Here is a 17,519-nt window from a genome sequence, read left to right on the forward strand (position 1 = left end):
CTCCACTACAAAGGAAAACCGGAAGTGAGGCAATCCAGCTCAATGGACTCCAGAGTTTAAAAATCAGGCGGGAAAACACACCGACACTTCATCGGAGGCTGCACTGATGATGTTACCCAGAAGGGTAATGAAACGTCTGCGGAACGACAAACCAGCTCGGCGAGCCGATCAACATCAACACCCACAACCTTAGAGAATTAGACATTAATTCTGTTAGTTGCCATTTGCAACACCATTCTTAAGCACCATGCTGAAAATACTGACAAGTTACACAAGATATATTTTATTCACCAAGTTTGAGTACACCACATGCAGACTGGTAATCTCATGGATCATCTCATTGTCAGCAAATTAAGGTCAGACTAAACCTCTGGGGTCATGGGTTCAAGTTCCATCATGGCAGTTGGAGGAATTTAAATTCACTTTTTAAAAAAATCAGAATTGAAAGCTAGTCTCAGTAATAGTGAGTAACCACGATAACTATCAGTGATAAAAACCCATTAGAATATCTACGGCATCCTTACTTGGTCTGGCCTACAGAAGACTCCAGATTTACGGCAATGAGGTTACTCTGCCTTCTACAATGACCTAGCAAGCTACTCCATTCAAGGGTAATTAGGGATGGGCAGTAACAATTCTCAAATCTAATGGAAGAGTTTAAAAAATTGCCAGAAACCATTATTACTGTATTTTGAAAGTTTAGACTTCTACATCCAATCTTCAAAAGGAATAAATTTAGAGTTCAAGTAACCTCAAGCGTCAACAGCCAATCTGTTCTTCACCCAGTAAAAAGGAGACTGAGTGGAGTGCATTCTTAGCAGCACTGTGTAAACTCAATGTTTTTATCATTATGTCAAATTTTCATCAAGGCTTTCTCCTGCGAGGCTGATGGTCTGTAACTGCAAAGATTCCAAAGTTACCACTTTTTAAAAAAAAGCTTCTCTTCCACTGAAAAGGCTTCAGGCCAGTCCATAATCAACATCCAGCTCAGAAAACTCAATCTAAGTTATATCACGACAACCAATATAATCGATAACATTCTAAAAAACAGCAAGCTGTCCCTATCTCACAATATCAGATCGTTTAAAAACATTTGGTATCAGATCTGTAGATCCTCCAAAAACTAATCTAATCTTCCATGGATCATACTTGGGGAGGCAATAGTGTACTGGTATCGTTGCTCGTCTAGTAATCCAGACACGCAGGTAATGTCTCAGGAAGACAGATTTGAATCCCATCATAGGAGATGGTGGAATATAGAGTACATTAATACAGTAAAAACAGGCTGAATAGGCTAGGATTTTTCTCATGACCTAGGCTGAGGGGTAACCTTATAGTGGTTGATAAGGTCATGACGGGTATAGATAGAGTGAGCGGGCAAAGTCCTTTTCCCAGGGTAGGGGAGTCGACAGTAGATGGCATAGGTTTAAAATTAACGGGGTGCGGTGCGGGTGGTGCGTGTGCATTTAAAAGGGACCAGAGGGCCAACTTTTCCACACAGAGGATGGCGCATATATATATATATGAGCTACCAGAACTGGTGGTGGAGGCGGATATTTAAAAGGCATCTGGCTGGGTACGTGAATAGGAAGAGTTTAGAGGGATAGGGCCAAATGGGACTGGGTCACTTTACGATATCTGGTTGGTGCGGCCAAGATGGAGCGAACGGTCTGTTCCCATGCTATGTAACTCTATGACTCTATAAACCAACAATTAAAAGTCAAATAAATAAAAACCAAAAGTCAAATGATGACCATGAAACAGTCGTCATTTGTCAGAAAAACCCAGGTGCATCACCAATGCCCTTTTGGGAAATAAAGCTGTCTGCCTACATTTGACTCAGATCTCTCAGCAACATGGTTGACTCTTACCTGCCCTTTGAATTGGTCTAGCAAGCCACTTAGTTCAAGGGCAGCTGGGGATGGTTAATAAATGCTGGCCCAGTCAGAAATATTCAACCAAAAAGAGTTACAAGTTTTGTGGAATTTCATCCAATAGTTTTTGAGAAACACATTAATGGATGGGTGAAGATACTATTCTGCCCATCTTTGATGGCGATGATTATTACTCAAACAAATACTGACACATGACATCCAAGAAAGGCTAAAACATGATTACAAGAGGTTGTGGGGAGAAACTGTAGCTGCTGAAATGGTTGGAAGAGAGATAAAATGGTTGACTGGAATTTAAGTGTACTTGGTTATTCTTGTATCATATAAAGGCATAAGATATTTTTCCCCAGACTTGTGGAACAGCAAATGAACTGGACAATGCACTAGTAAATCCATCATTTCAATGAGACATTAATCATGGCACCATCTACTTTTTCAACTAGATGTTAAAAATCTTACAGATCTACCCAATGTAAACTGGCAGTCGTCTGTGTCTTGGCCATCATTTGTCCCTCAATTGAAATCACCAAAAACTCTCTCATGGCCATATACCTCATTGCTCGATGTAAGAATCAAAGATACATTAGTCACTGTTTGCCAACGTAACAACAGTGATGACTCCTTAAAAGAGTCAAATACTTCAAGGTGTTTCTCAGATGTATAGGGAAGAAGATTTTTTTTCCAACTCACCGTTAAAGCAAGCATCACTTCCCGGTAGTTTTTATTTCCACTCAGCCTTTTTTTCAGAGCCCTGATTGCATCCTTTGGCCTACAAAAAGGATAATTCTCATCTTTTAAGAAAAAAAAAAGACTTAATTCTCTCAAGCAATGTGCACAAAAACAATTCTAGTAAGGAAATGATAGCCACAATTTTTATTTTTATCAGTTCAACTCATCGCATCCTCAAAACTAAGTTTTTTTGTGTGCTCACATACACCAGTGACCTCAGGTGGCAGATAAACAAATATGACGGATATTCATAGCTTAGGCAGTTTTAGTGAGTGAATGAGACAAATGCACATGACACTTGTATTAACAATGATATGCAATTGTTGTTGGATGTAAAAAGGTACTGAACATGCCTTTTTAAATGACTTCTGGAATGAACTTGATGCAATTATTAAGAAACTAGAACCACAGATTCTTATATTCACCCAATCAGTTCTGAAATATCATACTTACTTTCAAGGACATAGGAAGACCATTTTCTTTTTGAGAAAGCTTATTATTTAATAAGAGTTCTGACTTTTGTTTCCAAGATATATTGCACAAGCACTGCCAATACTCAAGTAGTTCACCCAAGTTTTAATTCCTTGTGGATAAACCTGAAGGGGTTCCAAAAATGGAGAAAATGTAGTTCTGCAAGTATACTGAATTTACAAAGTGAAGAAACAGCCAGCTCCTCTGGTTTCTACAATTGGGTCTCTATCAAAAGGTGACTACGCCAACTATCCTGCACTTGAGCTCATGCCAGATGTTCATCAATAGAAATTCTGAACTCCCCAGAGACAAACTTGAGTTTGAAACGGTCAAGCAACTTGTTTCCAATAGTTAGATAAAGTCACTTGAGAGACCACTTTTGAAAGCAGAGATATTCCTCCTATCTCCACCAAGGGCCACATGTAAGAAAAAAGTTTCCACAGGTAGATGAGGCAGCACTGGTAGTTAACTCACAGATCCCTTTCTCAAAGGGAGCAGAGATCTGGAAATTATTACAGTTAAGGGAGAAATAAATACAAATAAATTAAGCCAAATAAATTAATATGAGATGGGCAAAAAAGGGGAACAATGAAGGCATAGCCACTGGGGTAATATTTTGCTGGAAAAAGTGACCCAGCAGGTTAATAGGTAGCATTCCTGAGAAGTCAATGAGCATCCACAGCACATCTGGAATAGTTTTAGGCACCATAAGTCAGGAAAGATACACTGGCCTTGGAGGGAACCCAATGTAGATTTACTAGAATACCTGGAATCCAAGGATCAAATTATGAGGAGGGATCTGATTGAAGCTTCTGGATCATTGTAGAGTTCCCAGCTTTTGTTAAGTTCAAAGCTGACAACCAAAGTGGCAGGAGGGAAAAAAACACAATAGATTAGATAAGGTGGTGGCATATTGATAGTGTCACTAGACTAGTAATCTCGAACACCCAAGCTAATGGTCTGGGAGCATGGGTTTGAATACCATCACAACAGATAGTGCAATTTGAATTTAATGAAGAAAGACCCAACAGTGACCATGTAGCCATTGTTGATGGTTGTAAAAACTTAGCTGTTTCACTAATGCCCATTATTAATAATCCTTTCCTGGTCTGGCCTACATGCAACTTTAGATCCACAGCAATGTGGTTGACTCTTAACTGACCTCCGGACAATACATGTTGGCCGAGCCATTGATGCTCATATTCCATCAGATTTAAAACAAAAGCTTATTTTAAATTTACATAATCAACTCAACCAAAAACTGGACAACTTTATTCAAAATTGGACAAATGGCCAATCTATATTAATGTAACTCTTGAAATAATGTTCTCAAACCAGAGGAAAACACAGAACATTCAAACAATGTGAAATAACATAACACAGCCCCAAGCTGGTGCACATTCAGTTCCAGTGGGTTTTTGAAGGGCTGAGAAAGACCACAGCCGTTAATAAATTACCTCATTTAGGTGCTGTATTATTTGTTCCTTCTAATGTTATAGTTAACATTCTTATTCGAGCATTTAATACCTTCCCTATGCAAGTCTTACCCTTCTTCAGTCTCATTAATAATATCACAAATTTCCATGTTCAGACCCCAGTCTTCAGTCTGCAGGGATCCATCTGTAGCACGTTCTGTTAATAAAGAACAGCAAAATGTAGGAACTTTGTATAGCACACACTTCCTTTAAAAAAAAAGAGAATATGACTGTGAATACAATAATTATCAGTGAGGTTGATTATAGAATCAAAGAATCCCTACAGTGCGGAAAGGGGCCAGTCAGCCTATCAAGTCCTGCACCAATCCTCCAAAAAACATCCCGTGCTTACCCAGCACCCCCACCCTATCCTCACAGCCCCAAATTTACCGTGGCTAATCCAACTAGCCTGCATATCCGCAGACACTATGGGACAATTTAGCATGGTCAACCCACCTAACCGAAGTGCCTGTCGGAAACCCACACAGACACAGGGAGAACGTACAAACTCCACATAGTCTGACTGTCACCAAAGCCTGGAATTGAGCCCAGCTCCCTGGCACTGACGGGCAGCAGTACTAACTACTGAGTCGCCATGAGCCACAATGTCTCCCAATTGTCTGAAGTTTCTGTCAAAGTTCAATCCATCAGCCCAATAAGTGAAATCCAATAGACTGACAAAATAGATATTCAAAAGGACAGTTTGGGCGTTAAACTCTGGTTATGATGTAAAAGAGATATGAATGATTCAGATTTGAAAACTCAAGTTGTCATTTATGTCCAATTCAACGCAGTAAGTCATTACAGTTGCACTGTGTCAAGGAGACTAAACAGATTGTACCCAATCTATGACGAGCTGGTCTGGTGACAAAAGATGAAAAGATTTTCCTTGACTCAAGTTTTGTTAACTTCTTGCCTTTGCTATGCTACGGCAGGGATTCCCAAATTCTGACACAGACTCCTAGTATCTCTGTAGGTTCATGAGGGAAAAAATCCCAAAGGATTTAAGGACTAGCCATTCAAGAAAAGATGACCATCACCTCATCTGGCCTTTTGTATGAAGAAGTGCAACAAGTGATCAACTACTGGTCACTTTCTAGAGTATAGGATGCTGGCTTAAGGTGGACTTATCTAGTCAGATGGAGCAACTGTCAATTGCTCAAGGCTGCAGACTTTAACTAATTATGAGTTCCAAGAAAACCCCTCTTCCATTTACAACAAGTTCCTCCAGACCCTGAATCTATCATGTAGTCAGTTTCTACACCTGAGAGAAGCCTTCCAGGTTCCCGCTACTAAATGGTGCAAAGAAGTCAACCAGACCTAGACAGGTTTGATAGTTTTTCATGCAATGATGCAGGGCAAGAGACTTAGGTCAGAAGTTCAGTATTTCCATTTCCAAAAAATATCTCACTTTTGAGATCTCAATCGATGTAATAGTGCTCATTTGAAGAGCCAGTGTAGGCACAATGGGCCGAATGGTCTCTTACCCCTTAACAATTTGATTATTCTGAGATTTAGGAAATTCACACATCATTTAATAAAACATAATATACGTAAATGCACAATGGTACCAACATTTAAACGTGTTGTATCTTAACAGAAACAGTTGAACTAATGAGTCAATATTAGTGACCTGAATATCAAATTCAAATAAGCTTGCATTCATGTTCTCTCTTTAACATAATGTAAAAGATTCCAAGGAGTCTGCAGTGGAAAATGGCAGGGAAAGGATTGTGAACCATGGAGGAAGAGATTAGTTGGTGGATGATGAGAACTTTGGGGAGAAAAGGGATTCTGGACTACTTAGAAAGGATCAAAGACTGATGACTATGCGAGAGAGGTTAACAGGAGAGTGAAACATTCCAGTTAAATAAAGCTTATGACCCATCACTCTAACTTTATGCAACTGTTTGAACAAACAACTTCACCAGGTGCAAAAAGTTAGTGTGATGGGTCATAAGCTTTTTTTAATGGAAGTGTTTCGCTCTCCTGCTAACCTCTCACATAGTCATCATCTCCGATCCTAAGTATTCACAAAGCCAATTAGGAAACTATTGTTTAAATTACATTGACAATCATCAATTTGTACATATTGTATAAGGATTGAGGATGAAATGCACCAAAATATAATTCATTAGGCTGATAGCACTATGTGGGAAGCTCCATTATGCCATTTCAATAAGCCACGGCACTCCCATGGAATCATTTTTATGCTGGGCCTACTGTAGTGTTCCAACAAAGCACAACATGTGCCACTACTCTCAAAATGCTTTTTGTGCCTTGTATTCTTGAAGGCAGATTGAAAAAATGATTCTCCAACATTTCTGAAGCACCTCATGACTTCGTACTTCAGTTCAAGCATGTCCTCCGTTACTCTCTCACTTAGTGTCTTACCACATGGGAAATTGGCTCAATTTCTGACAGCCCTCTTGCTCTGATTTGCAGTTCTTGGACTTTCTTTCTGCCTGCTGAGGTCAGGGCTTACACCCACTAACTTGGATGCTTTTTGCTCCAATCTCGAAGAAAGATCTACTGAAAAATCCCACAGATAACTTCCCAGAATTCCAATCATGGATCCATTCTGAATCATTTATCCCCACGGTAGACGGTAATTGAGTTATTTAATTGATTTTTACATGAACTTTTAGTTTCTAAAATCAGGCTATTTAGCCCCCAAGGTCCATCGGAATACCTTAAATTTATTAAGTTAATGCAATTTTTTACATTTTTACTGTCTGCAGATCTCCAGCTAAAACGAAGGGTACCTGTCATTTTTATGACTTTCACCCTCCTATTGAATAAACAATAATTACCTCAGAGCTGTTTACTAGTTCCTCAACCAAGTTTTTTTTATTCATTCACGGGCTGAGGGCATTGCTGGCTAGGCCAGCATTTATTGCCCATTCCCAATTACCCAGAGGGCAGTTACGAGTCAACCATATTGCTGTGGGTCTGGAGTCACATGTAGGCCAGACCAGGTAAGGATGGCAACTTCCTTCCCTAAAGAACATTAGTGTTCCCATTTATCTTACATTTAACTCCAACCTTAAAAAAAGGTCATATTCCTACAACTAAAAGTGACACCACTAAAACACATGAACTATATGTGTATGACAGAATTATTTAGTCTTCCCAATATTTCACTGGAAGAAACATCTGCACAGGGCTGCATGTCAAATGAGCTGCCTGTAATTTAGCAAGAGAGTGTGGGACTCAAGAGCGGTGTCATAGATTTGTTTGCCATCGGCTTACATGGGAAAATGAAAGCTTTGCTTCTGGATAGTAGGAACTGCAGATGCTTCGCAGTGGGGATAAAATTGTTTCAGCTTCTGGATGATGTTACCAAGGATAGCATATAGATCAGAAGTAGCAGACAGCAAAAATAAATCCTTGGGGGACACCAGAGATTACAGCGCAGGATTAGGAGCATAAGCCATAATAAGTGATTGTGTGGCTATGACGAGAGATGAACAATGAAGCTAGGTTTCAGCAGTCCCACATAATTACATTGGAGGGGTAGTGAGAGGAAACAACGTGCAATAGACAGGTTGGCAATCCCACAACCTAAAGATCGCATCTAAGCTCTGATATCCTGGGAGGACGAAGTTACATTGGACAGGAAGAAAGACTGTGGGATAACTTTGATAACAAAGCGTGGAGGTGGAGGAACACAGCAGGCCAGGCAGCATCAGTGAAGCAGGAAAGTTGACGTTTCGGGTTGGGACCCATCTTCAGAATTTTTCTCTGATGCTGCCTGGCCTGCTGTGTTTCTCCAGCTCCACACTTTGTTATCTCTGACTCCTGCATCTGCAGTTCTTGCTATCTGTGGGACACCTTTTCCTCTTTTAATTTGTCAGCTGTTTGCAAAAAGATGCATGTTTGAGGGAGCATTTTAAACCTTGAGTGTTCTGACTTTTACTATTAGGCACGGAATAGGTTTTTGGATAATTTTAATTCAGAAGAAAAAGGTGATGACTAGTGACAAAACCACAAAATGTGAATGTAATGAAAAACACTAAGTTCTGCATGTGCACTAAGTAAAGATAGATTTAGAGACAACGCATGTATTTAAGTTTTCTTTACAGGAATAAGAAACAAGTCCCATGTTTACATTTCAGTCCTTAAAAATTCATGCACTGCAGCCCTAGATGGGTGCACTCACATGACTCTTTAGATGAATGGAAACTAGGAACGGTAGATTTTTAGATCTCTAGATCACGACCAAGTTTCTGTAGAGGGGATCCTTTGTGGATGAAACAGCTTAGCCTCTCTCCTCACTGCCTGGGTTGGCTAGTTGTTCACAAAGGGTTCTGTTCTTCTCAGAAGACAAACAGTCCCACTTATGTGCTGTTGGTTTCCAGATTGCCTCATCTCAGCTTGGAGTAAGATTTACTATCTTAAGTCAATTGTGATCAATTCTTCTACAATTCATACTAATGATTTGAAGTTAAAAGCCATTGATACACATTGGAATGCAAAATGGCGGCTGTTCACACCTGCTTGTATGAATGTGGCTTCTCTGCAGCTTCTTTTGTTAACTGTCCAAATCAGAGGGATTGAGCCTGCGGATGTATTGATTTTGAGCTGTTGGGACTACTAGTACCCAGACAATTGGGCCGTAAATTCCACAAGTGGTGGATTGAAGGTTCTTGTTTACAGATGGCCAGGAGTCAAGGCAGCTTTTAATTCTCCTAAAAACTTTCCAGGCTAACTATTCGGGGGAGTCAGAACATCCAAAGTCTCCAAATCTCACTGAGTAAGATACTTTTCCAGAGGATTCCAGACACCAGGTAAACTGCCTATCCATAGTTTCAACTTCCCAGAAAAGTTGCGCAGAGTCGGCATCATATGGACTTCTGCATGGTCCTGATGTGCAAGTCCAGACTATGCTGCTGCAACAACTTTCTCCCGACTGGAAAAATCTGAATCACTACATCATTTCTGATTTGAAAAAGTAACTGCAAGCTTTCCTTCAGTTTTTAAATTCAGGGAGATTTTAACATCAACATATGGTCCGTGCACAGGCTTGATGAAGGCTGTGGGATCACTAAGGGATTAAATGAATCACATAATTTATTGGTAGAATGAGAATGGGTGGAATTAATTTTGTATTTTTTCCCCCTCACTTTTGAAAGGCACACATTCTTAACGGGTCATCAAGGGCACTGATGGCCTTTAGTACCTCAATTAAAGGAGCTGTACTGCCCACCTGACCTGAACAATAAGTTACAGCAGGACACCTGAAATGCAGTTCCGTCCACAGGTATTATTTTTCAGCAAGGGATATCTGACCATGGGGTTCATTAGCTCATTTGGATGGATGGCTGGTTTGCAATGCAGAATGTTACCAACAGCGCAGGTTCAATTTCTGTAGTGGCTGAGGTTACAATGAAGGTCCTGCCTTCTTAACTTCACCCCTTGCCTGAGGTGTGGCGACACTCAGGCTAAATCATCACCAGTTATCTCTCTCTGAAAAAAAAGAGTAATCCTATGGAATATGGCAACTTTACCTTTATCCAATCACGGTTGACAGTGGTCAATTCTTCCTTTCCTATCCCAAAGGTGTAATCAAATAACACAAAGGAAAAAAAAAGTAACTTTATATTCTTCTTTTAAAACTATTAATTACTTTTGAATCATAACCAATTCTGTGGCTAAATGTGGCAACTAATTTGCCTACTGCTTGCTCTTGTCGTTGCACTATTTTGGTGTGGTTGAAAGATAAACATTGGTGAGCACATCCTGTCATTCTATGATGGGACCTTTTGTAATGCGGCCTTCACTTTAATGTTTATCCAAAAGATAGTATGTCTAACGATAATATACATTCATTGAAATGTTTGGCTAAATAATGTGTTAAAGTCCAAGAGTAAAACTTGAAATCACAGCTCTAAGATTGCATGACATAAGCACAACCACAAATCAAATTCTGATTCCTCAATTCTGCACTAAGACTTCAGTTCTGCTATTAAATATGTAAAATACCTTTGTTTCAGTTGCCATTTAGTACCTTTCATAGTGGTCTAACAAAACATACTGCAATATTTGACAATACAATATGTGATCAAGTATTTACCCTCTCAAATTCTTGTTTAAAAACACATGGTTGCAAATAGTTGGAACTCAATTTCCTACGGAAGGTAGAAGCTACAAACTTCATACATAAAATAGAAAAAGTTTGTTAAAATAATGACAATGACAAAGTAAAAAAAATGAATCAGGCTCACACAAACATTTCTGAAGCTGATGTTTTTCTTCAAGGAAGATCAAGGAACACTGCTTTGCAGGTTAATTTGCTGCAAGCATTCTCAAAGAGTCAGAGACATACAGCACGGAAACAGACCTTTTGGCTCAACTCATCCACGCCGACACGGTATCTTAAACTGAACTGCTCCCATTTGCCTGTATTTGGCCAATACCCCTCTATACCTTTCCTATCCATGTTCTTATCCAAATGTCTTTTAAATGTTGTAATTGTACCTGCATCTGGCAGGTCATTCCATTTATACATAACCCTCTTGTGTGGAAAAAGTTGCCCCTCAGGTCCCTTTTAAATCGTTCTCCTCTCACCTTACACTTATGCTCTCTAGTTTTGGACTCCCCTACTCCAGGGAAAAGACCTTGGCTATTCACCTTATTTATGCCCCTCACAATTTTATAAGCTTCTAAAGGTCACCCTTCAACCCTCATGCTCCAAGGAAACAAAGTCCCAGCCTATTCAGCCTTTCCTATAACTCAAACCCAAAACATTTTTATGTTTTTAAGCATTTTTCAACATTTGGAGCAGGTTAGTTTTGAACAAGCTATCCATAAATTGGTTTCTCCCTTCATTTCTAAGGCATAAGGTGTCCTCAAAAATTTAGGTCACATACATTAGATTAGCCCTATGCAATGAAAATTAGTGATCATTATTGAGATGACCTTGTTTCAAAAGTGGTTTTATGGAATGTTAGTGTTAACGTCAAGGCCACCATGTATCATACACCACTAATTGCCTTGAACAGGTGGCTTACCAGCCCATTTCAGACAGTAGTTAAAGATCAACCACATTCCAGTGGATCTGGTGTCACGTCAGCCAGACCAGACATGGATGGCAGATTTCCTTCCTTAAAAAGGACATGAGTGAATCACATGGTCTTTACAACAATGTTTGTTGTGACGGCCATTATTACTGAAAATAACCATTTATTCCAGATTTCATTGTACTAATTTAAATTCCACCAGCTGTTGTCGTACGATTTGAAGCCATATCCCCAGGTACTGTAATTACTGTCCTAGCTTACTAGTACATTACATCACCATCTTCCTCATTTCGTGCACCATCCCTAGCTAAAAGAGCAGGCTTCCAGTCTGCTCTCAGGTCTAATCTCAGTAATAAACAGATCACGAGTAGATGCTCCCAAGTAGTTAAGAGGAAACGGAAGTAAACAAACAACAGCATTCAATAACTACAAGTTAGTATCTCTCAAATCCAATTCCTTTTCCTGCTCTCTGTTAGGTTCAATTGTTTGCTTTGATGAGACACCAGCCTTGCACATTTCAACCAGCTTTTCCTTCCTAACTATGTAACATATTCAATTGAAGGGAAATTTAGAAATCTCAACAGCAAAGTCAAAACAACAGAACAGTGTAGTAAGAGATAACAAGGTGCAGAGCTGGATGAACACAGCAGGCCAAGCAGCATCATAGGAGCAGGAAGGCTGACGTTTCGGGCCCAGACCCTTCATCAGAAATCTAGGGCCGAAACGTCAACCTTCCTGCTCCTATGATGCTGCTTGGCCTGCTGTGTTCATCCAGCTGTACACCTTGTTATCTCAGTAGGAACTGCAGATGCTGGAAAATCTATCTCAGAACAGTGTAGTAGTTTGGGTAAAGTGAGACAGGAAGGAACAAAATATAACAGTAGCAGTGCATCTGTGAATAATGTCCATGTAATGACTGAAAAAATAATGGCACTTGTTCTGAACGCCCAATACTTGCAAACGGAAATGAACAATTTACATTTAATCACCACTAGAGACATTGTTAAAAGGTGACCTCGGCTGAGAAATAAGTTTACAGGATAAACATTCACAAAAGACAATAAGGTAAAGGAGGAATAGAAGAACCTAAAAAATAGGAGCAGGAGTAAGCATACAGCCCTTCCATGCGTGCCCCACCATCTCCAAGATCATGGTTGATCCGCACCAGGTTTAAACTCCTTAAAGACCTCAATATTTCAAAAGTCTATCTACCTCCTCTCTTAATAATATCAGTGATCTAGACTCCACAACTCTGGGGTACAGAATTCCAGACAGACATTCACTATGAAAAGGTAACGGTGAAGCCGCTATAGTCCCACAGGACCATTGGGCTGCTCTTTCATCAGAGATAGATCACAAGAGAGGAAAAGAAAATGAGAGAGAGGGAAAGAAAGAAAATCCGAGCACGAACGAGCAGAAGACCCGAGACTGAGCATGAGTGAGCAAGATAGTGGTTGTTTAACTGGTTGTACAACTCAGACGAGGGGCGAGGTCAAGTAGGAGAGTCCTTCGTGGTAACCTCAGCTGGTGCAGGGATTGAACCCACACTGTTGCCATCATGTGAAACTAATTGAACTAAATGGCACCAACACTCACTGTCACTAGAAGAAATTCCCTTGCATGACAGTTTTAAGTGAGCACCCCCTTACTTTATTTCAATTGGGGAATATAATTACCGCTTTCCGGTCTAGCCCTATAAAATATTGTATTTTTGCATAAGATCACCCCTCATTCTTCTAAACTACAATGAATAGTGGACTTGACTTATCAAGAATGAAACAGTTTAGGCCATCACCCCAGGAATTAGTCCAGTGAAGCTCTTTTGAACTGCCTTCAATGACAGTATGTCCCTTAAATACAGGAACCAAAACCATGCACAGTACTCCAGGTACAGCCACACCAACAGCATGTACAGTTGTAACAAGACTTCCTGGGTTTTAAGACTCCAACTCCCTAAAGGCCAAAATTCCATTTTCTTTCAATATTGACTTGCTGCACTTGCATGTTGACTTTGAGTGTCTCACGCACAAATACACCCAGAACCTTCTCTACTGCACTTTTTTGGTGTCTCTCTCTTCATTTAAATAATAGTCTGTCTTGATTCCTCCCACCGAAGTGCACAATCTCACACTTTGCTACATGAAACACCGTCTGCCAAGTTCCCTCCCCCCACCAACTCACTCAACCCGTCTACATCCCCTTTCAAATTCCTTGTATCCTCATCTCAAAATGCTCTCCCACCTATTTTTGTATCATAAGCAAATTTGGAAACATTCACTCTCCCCTCTCCAAGTCACCAATATAGATGGCAAATAATTGAGGTTTTAAGACTGATCTCTGTGGCACTCCACGAAATATAGTAAAGATGATGAGGACAAGTGTGAAAGGATCTTGTTCAGAAAATGAGTCTGCATTGAGATTAGAAATAACAAGGGTGTGTTAAGTGTACTGGAATAGTTTATAGGTCCTATAATAATGGTTATATTGTTCAACAGAGCACCCAGCAAGAAATAATTGGAGCTTTAAACAAAGGCAATGTCTTAATCATGGGTGACTTCAATTTTCTCATAGACATAAATCAAACTGACAAATGTTATTTTAACGTTAAGTTTGTGGAATGCCTGTGTAACAGTTCCTTGAGCAATACATTGTGGAAGCAACTAGGGATAAAGGGATCTTAAATTTTGTTTTGTGCAGTGAGGTAGGTTTAATTAATAATCTCACAGTAAAACATCCTCAAGGGAAAAGCTGGTCATAGTGCAACTGAATTCCATATAAAGTTTGAAACAGACATAATTCAAGCAAGAATTCTAAACTTAAACAATGCTCACACCTCTGTGGTTGGCTAAGAGCTGGCTAAAGTTGATTGGATTAAAAAGATATGGAAATAAATATGGTGGAAAATACTTAATAAATAATTCAATATGCTCCACAAAAATACATTTCCGCTGTGAGGCAAAAATGCAGCAAGAAAGGTCTGTGGCTTTCTAAAGAAGTTAATGATTGTACACAACTTCTTTTAATTTGATACTGCGTCGCAAAGAATAGGCCTGAGGATCGGGGGTATTGACTGCCTTTGTTTCAGAACATACAAGTTACATACTAGAAAAGGGGTAATAAAGGCACTTAAAAAGGTGAGAATTTAAGTTAATTAATATCAAACAAAAATTGTTGGGTAGGCTCAGGGACTAAAATCTGAGAGATACTTTGGACCTGACGGCCTACGCCCTATGGTTTGAAAAATGGTAGCTGCAGAAATAAATGATGTGCTTGTTGATTTTCTAAAGTCCCAAGATTGCTGAATGGTCTTAGCCAACTGGACGTTAGCAAATGCAACTCTTTGTTCAAGGAAGGAGTGAACTACATGTCAGCCAGTCCGATTTCAGATTCAGACATTTTCCAAATGACTACTTACATTAAACTTGGAACAATGCACTTAAATCATTATTTGATCATACAAAGTCGACACAGAATCATAGAATCCGTACAGTGTGGAAGCAGGTAATTCAGCCCGTCGAGTCCACACCAATTCTCTGAACAGCATCCCACCTCAACCTACCCCCTACCCTCTCCCTGTAACCCTGCAATTCCCATGGCTAATCCATCCTGCACATCCCTGGATGTTATGGGAAACTTAGCATGGTCAATCCACCTAACCTGCATATCTTTGGACTATGGGAGGAAGTCAGAGCATAATCTAAGAGGTCTACCTGGATACCTAACAAAAGTGAAACAAATCTGCTCATTCTCTTCTCCCTGTCTCAAGGAGGTGAACATAATCATTAGCACTCAAACCGCTGCATCAAAGGATTTGTGGTCTATACAGCTTAGCATCACATTGCATAATTACACAAAACCAGAACAGCGCTTCGCCAGTACTATTTTATAAGGGCCCTCAAATCAAACCGCTGTATAATCGACAGTTAGATCAACATGAAATATGTGTGGCTATGATTTACTGTTGTACAACTAGTGAACTAGGTCCTCCCATTCCTGATTTTACACTAACTTTGATATGATAAGAGAGGTAGGATGGGGGATAAATGAAAATTGCATAAAGAATGTTAGAATGCTTGTGGAGGCCATGTTTTGTACCAGCACAAATCCTGTAATGCAGTTTGCCACTATATCTGTGGAATTTCCACTTCAATCAAATTAACTCATCAAAACAGCTGGTTTTACTCTGGCTCAACTAATTAGCCTCTTATTGCCAATGCAGCCCCAATTTCAACCAAATTATAAAATTGCAACAGCAGCATGCAAATCACTAGAACAAGCCTACATTCTGGCAATATGTAACAAAGATATCAAACCAAACTACTGTGTTATTTTGAAATAAGTGGCATTTTAAAATGAAAGTTATAAATACTTCTCTGAAAGATTCCAAAGCTTTGTTGATTTTAGCTTACACTAAAATAGCAAAGAGCAAATAAATTTCAAAAGAATTAAGCCAACATCTGCTCTGTGTCAGGAACAACCACATAAACTGATAGTTTAGCCCGTGTGCAGCTCAATTAATTTGTTGCTGTTTTTCAAGTTAACCAGTGGGTAGATTTACTGGACTGAGTAATTAGTGCCGACAAAGAATTTCTGGCATAGGAGTTACTGTTTGCAACAAATTGCTATGCATAACTATGTGGTCAGGATGATTGTATGCAACTTCAAAAAACAGAAAATTCTATACAACTGTGACAGCCTTCATATCTTCCCAGTTACCATCTTGGTCACAGACAGTCTAGATTAGCAAGTAATTCAGAAAGGATTAGAATGTAGGTTATGCCAAGCTTATCACTGGTATACTATGTTGGAAACACAGGGCAGAATACAAATTAACAAGTCCTGCAGTAGTGAATGATGGATTTTTTTTTCAAATATCTAAACCATAGTCACCTCTGGCAGCAGCCAACAGTTCTCATGTCCACAACAAAAAAAAACTGTCAAACCTGCAGTGTAACAGCCATGATACCGTGACAAGTTAAAAAAAAAATCTATAAAATCTACAGGTAGATGACCATTGTAGATGGCGACAATGAAAAATCATCTTCTAACGAAACTTAAAAAAAACTAGATTTCAGCTGTCACTTTCACTAAGCAGAACGTGTTTCTTAGTACAAACTCGTGAGATGAACTGCATTGCATAATACTATGGCGCCAGTCATAACCTGACTTTTTAAATACACAGTCATTCAGAGTTATTCTGTCAAAGGAGGAAAAAAAGATTTAAATGCAGCAAATGGGAAACTCCTAGGCTCTCCACATCCAATTAAAGTAGTTTCAGTCACCACTGACAATGTGTTTTTTGGAAATAGGATAGTGTTGCCACAAGAAGCCAGAAAACCCCACTTCTTTATATCACAGCAGTTTCACACCATTTAGTTTAAAGTACTAATGAACTTAAGACCATAAGACATAGCAGCAGAAATTAGGCCATTCGGCCCATCGAGTCTGCTCCACCATTCAAATCATGGCTGACAAGTTCCTCAACCCCATTCTCCTGCTTTCTCCCCATAACCCTTGATAATTAAGAACCTATCTCAGTCTTAAAGGTACTCAACGACCCGGCCTCCACAGCCTTCTGTGGCAGTGAATTCCATAGATTCACCACTCTCCGGCTGAAGAAGTTTCTCCTTATCTTCATTCTAAAAGGTCTTCCCTTTACCCTAAGGCTGTACCCTCGGGTCCTAGTCTCTCCTACCAATGGAAGCATCTTCCCAACATCCACTCTGTCCAGGCCATTCAGTATTCTGGAAGTTTCAATTAGATCCCCCCTCATCCTTCTAAGTTCCAATGAGTATAGTCCCAGAGTCCTCCAACATTCCTCATATGTTAAGCTTTCCATTCCTGGGACCATTCTCGTGAACCTCCTCTGAACGAGATATGGGGCCCAAAACTGCACACAATACACCAAATGTGGCCTGGCCAAAGCCTTA

General features: G+C 39.7%; 1 protein-coding gene across 9 annotated transcripts in view; it reads right to left on the reverse strand.

The window, feature by feature from the left end:
* The window catches only part of tom1l2 (target of myb1 like 2 membrane trafficking protein), a 57,597-nt gene that overhangs the window by 36,923 nt on the left and 3,155 nt on the right, over positions 1–17,519 (reverse strand). For all 9 annotated transcript variants that reach the window (XM_048609246.1, XM_048609241.1, XM_048609245.1 and 6 more), the window contains exons 2-3: positions 4,640–4,724; positions 2,583–2,661 (exon numbers count right to left, since the gene is read on the reverse strand). In XM_048609246.1, the coding sequence (XP_048465203.1) occupies positions 2,583–2,661; positions 4,640–4,724 (164 nt within the window). The remainder of the gene's footprint in view (positions 1–2,582; positions 2,662–4,639; positions 4,725–17,519) is intronic.

The sequence above is a fragment of the Rhincodon typus genome, chromosome 21 (genome assembly GCF_021869965.1).
Source record: "Rhincodon typus isolate 14 chromosome 21, sRhiTyp1.1, whole genome shotgun sequence".
Lineage (NCBI taxonomy): Eukaryota > Metazoa > Chordata > Chondrichthyes > Orectolobiformes > Rhincodontidae > Rhincodon > Rhincodon typus.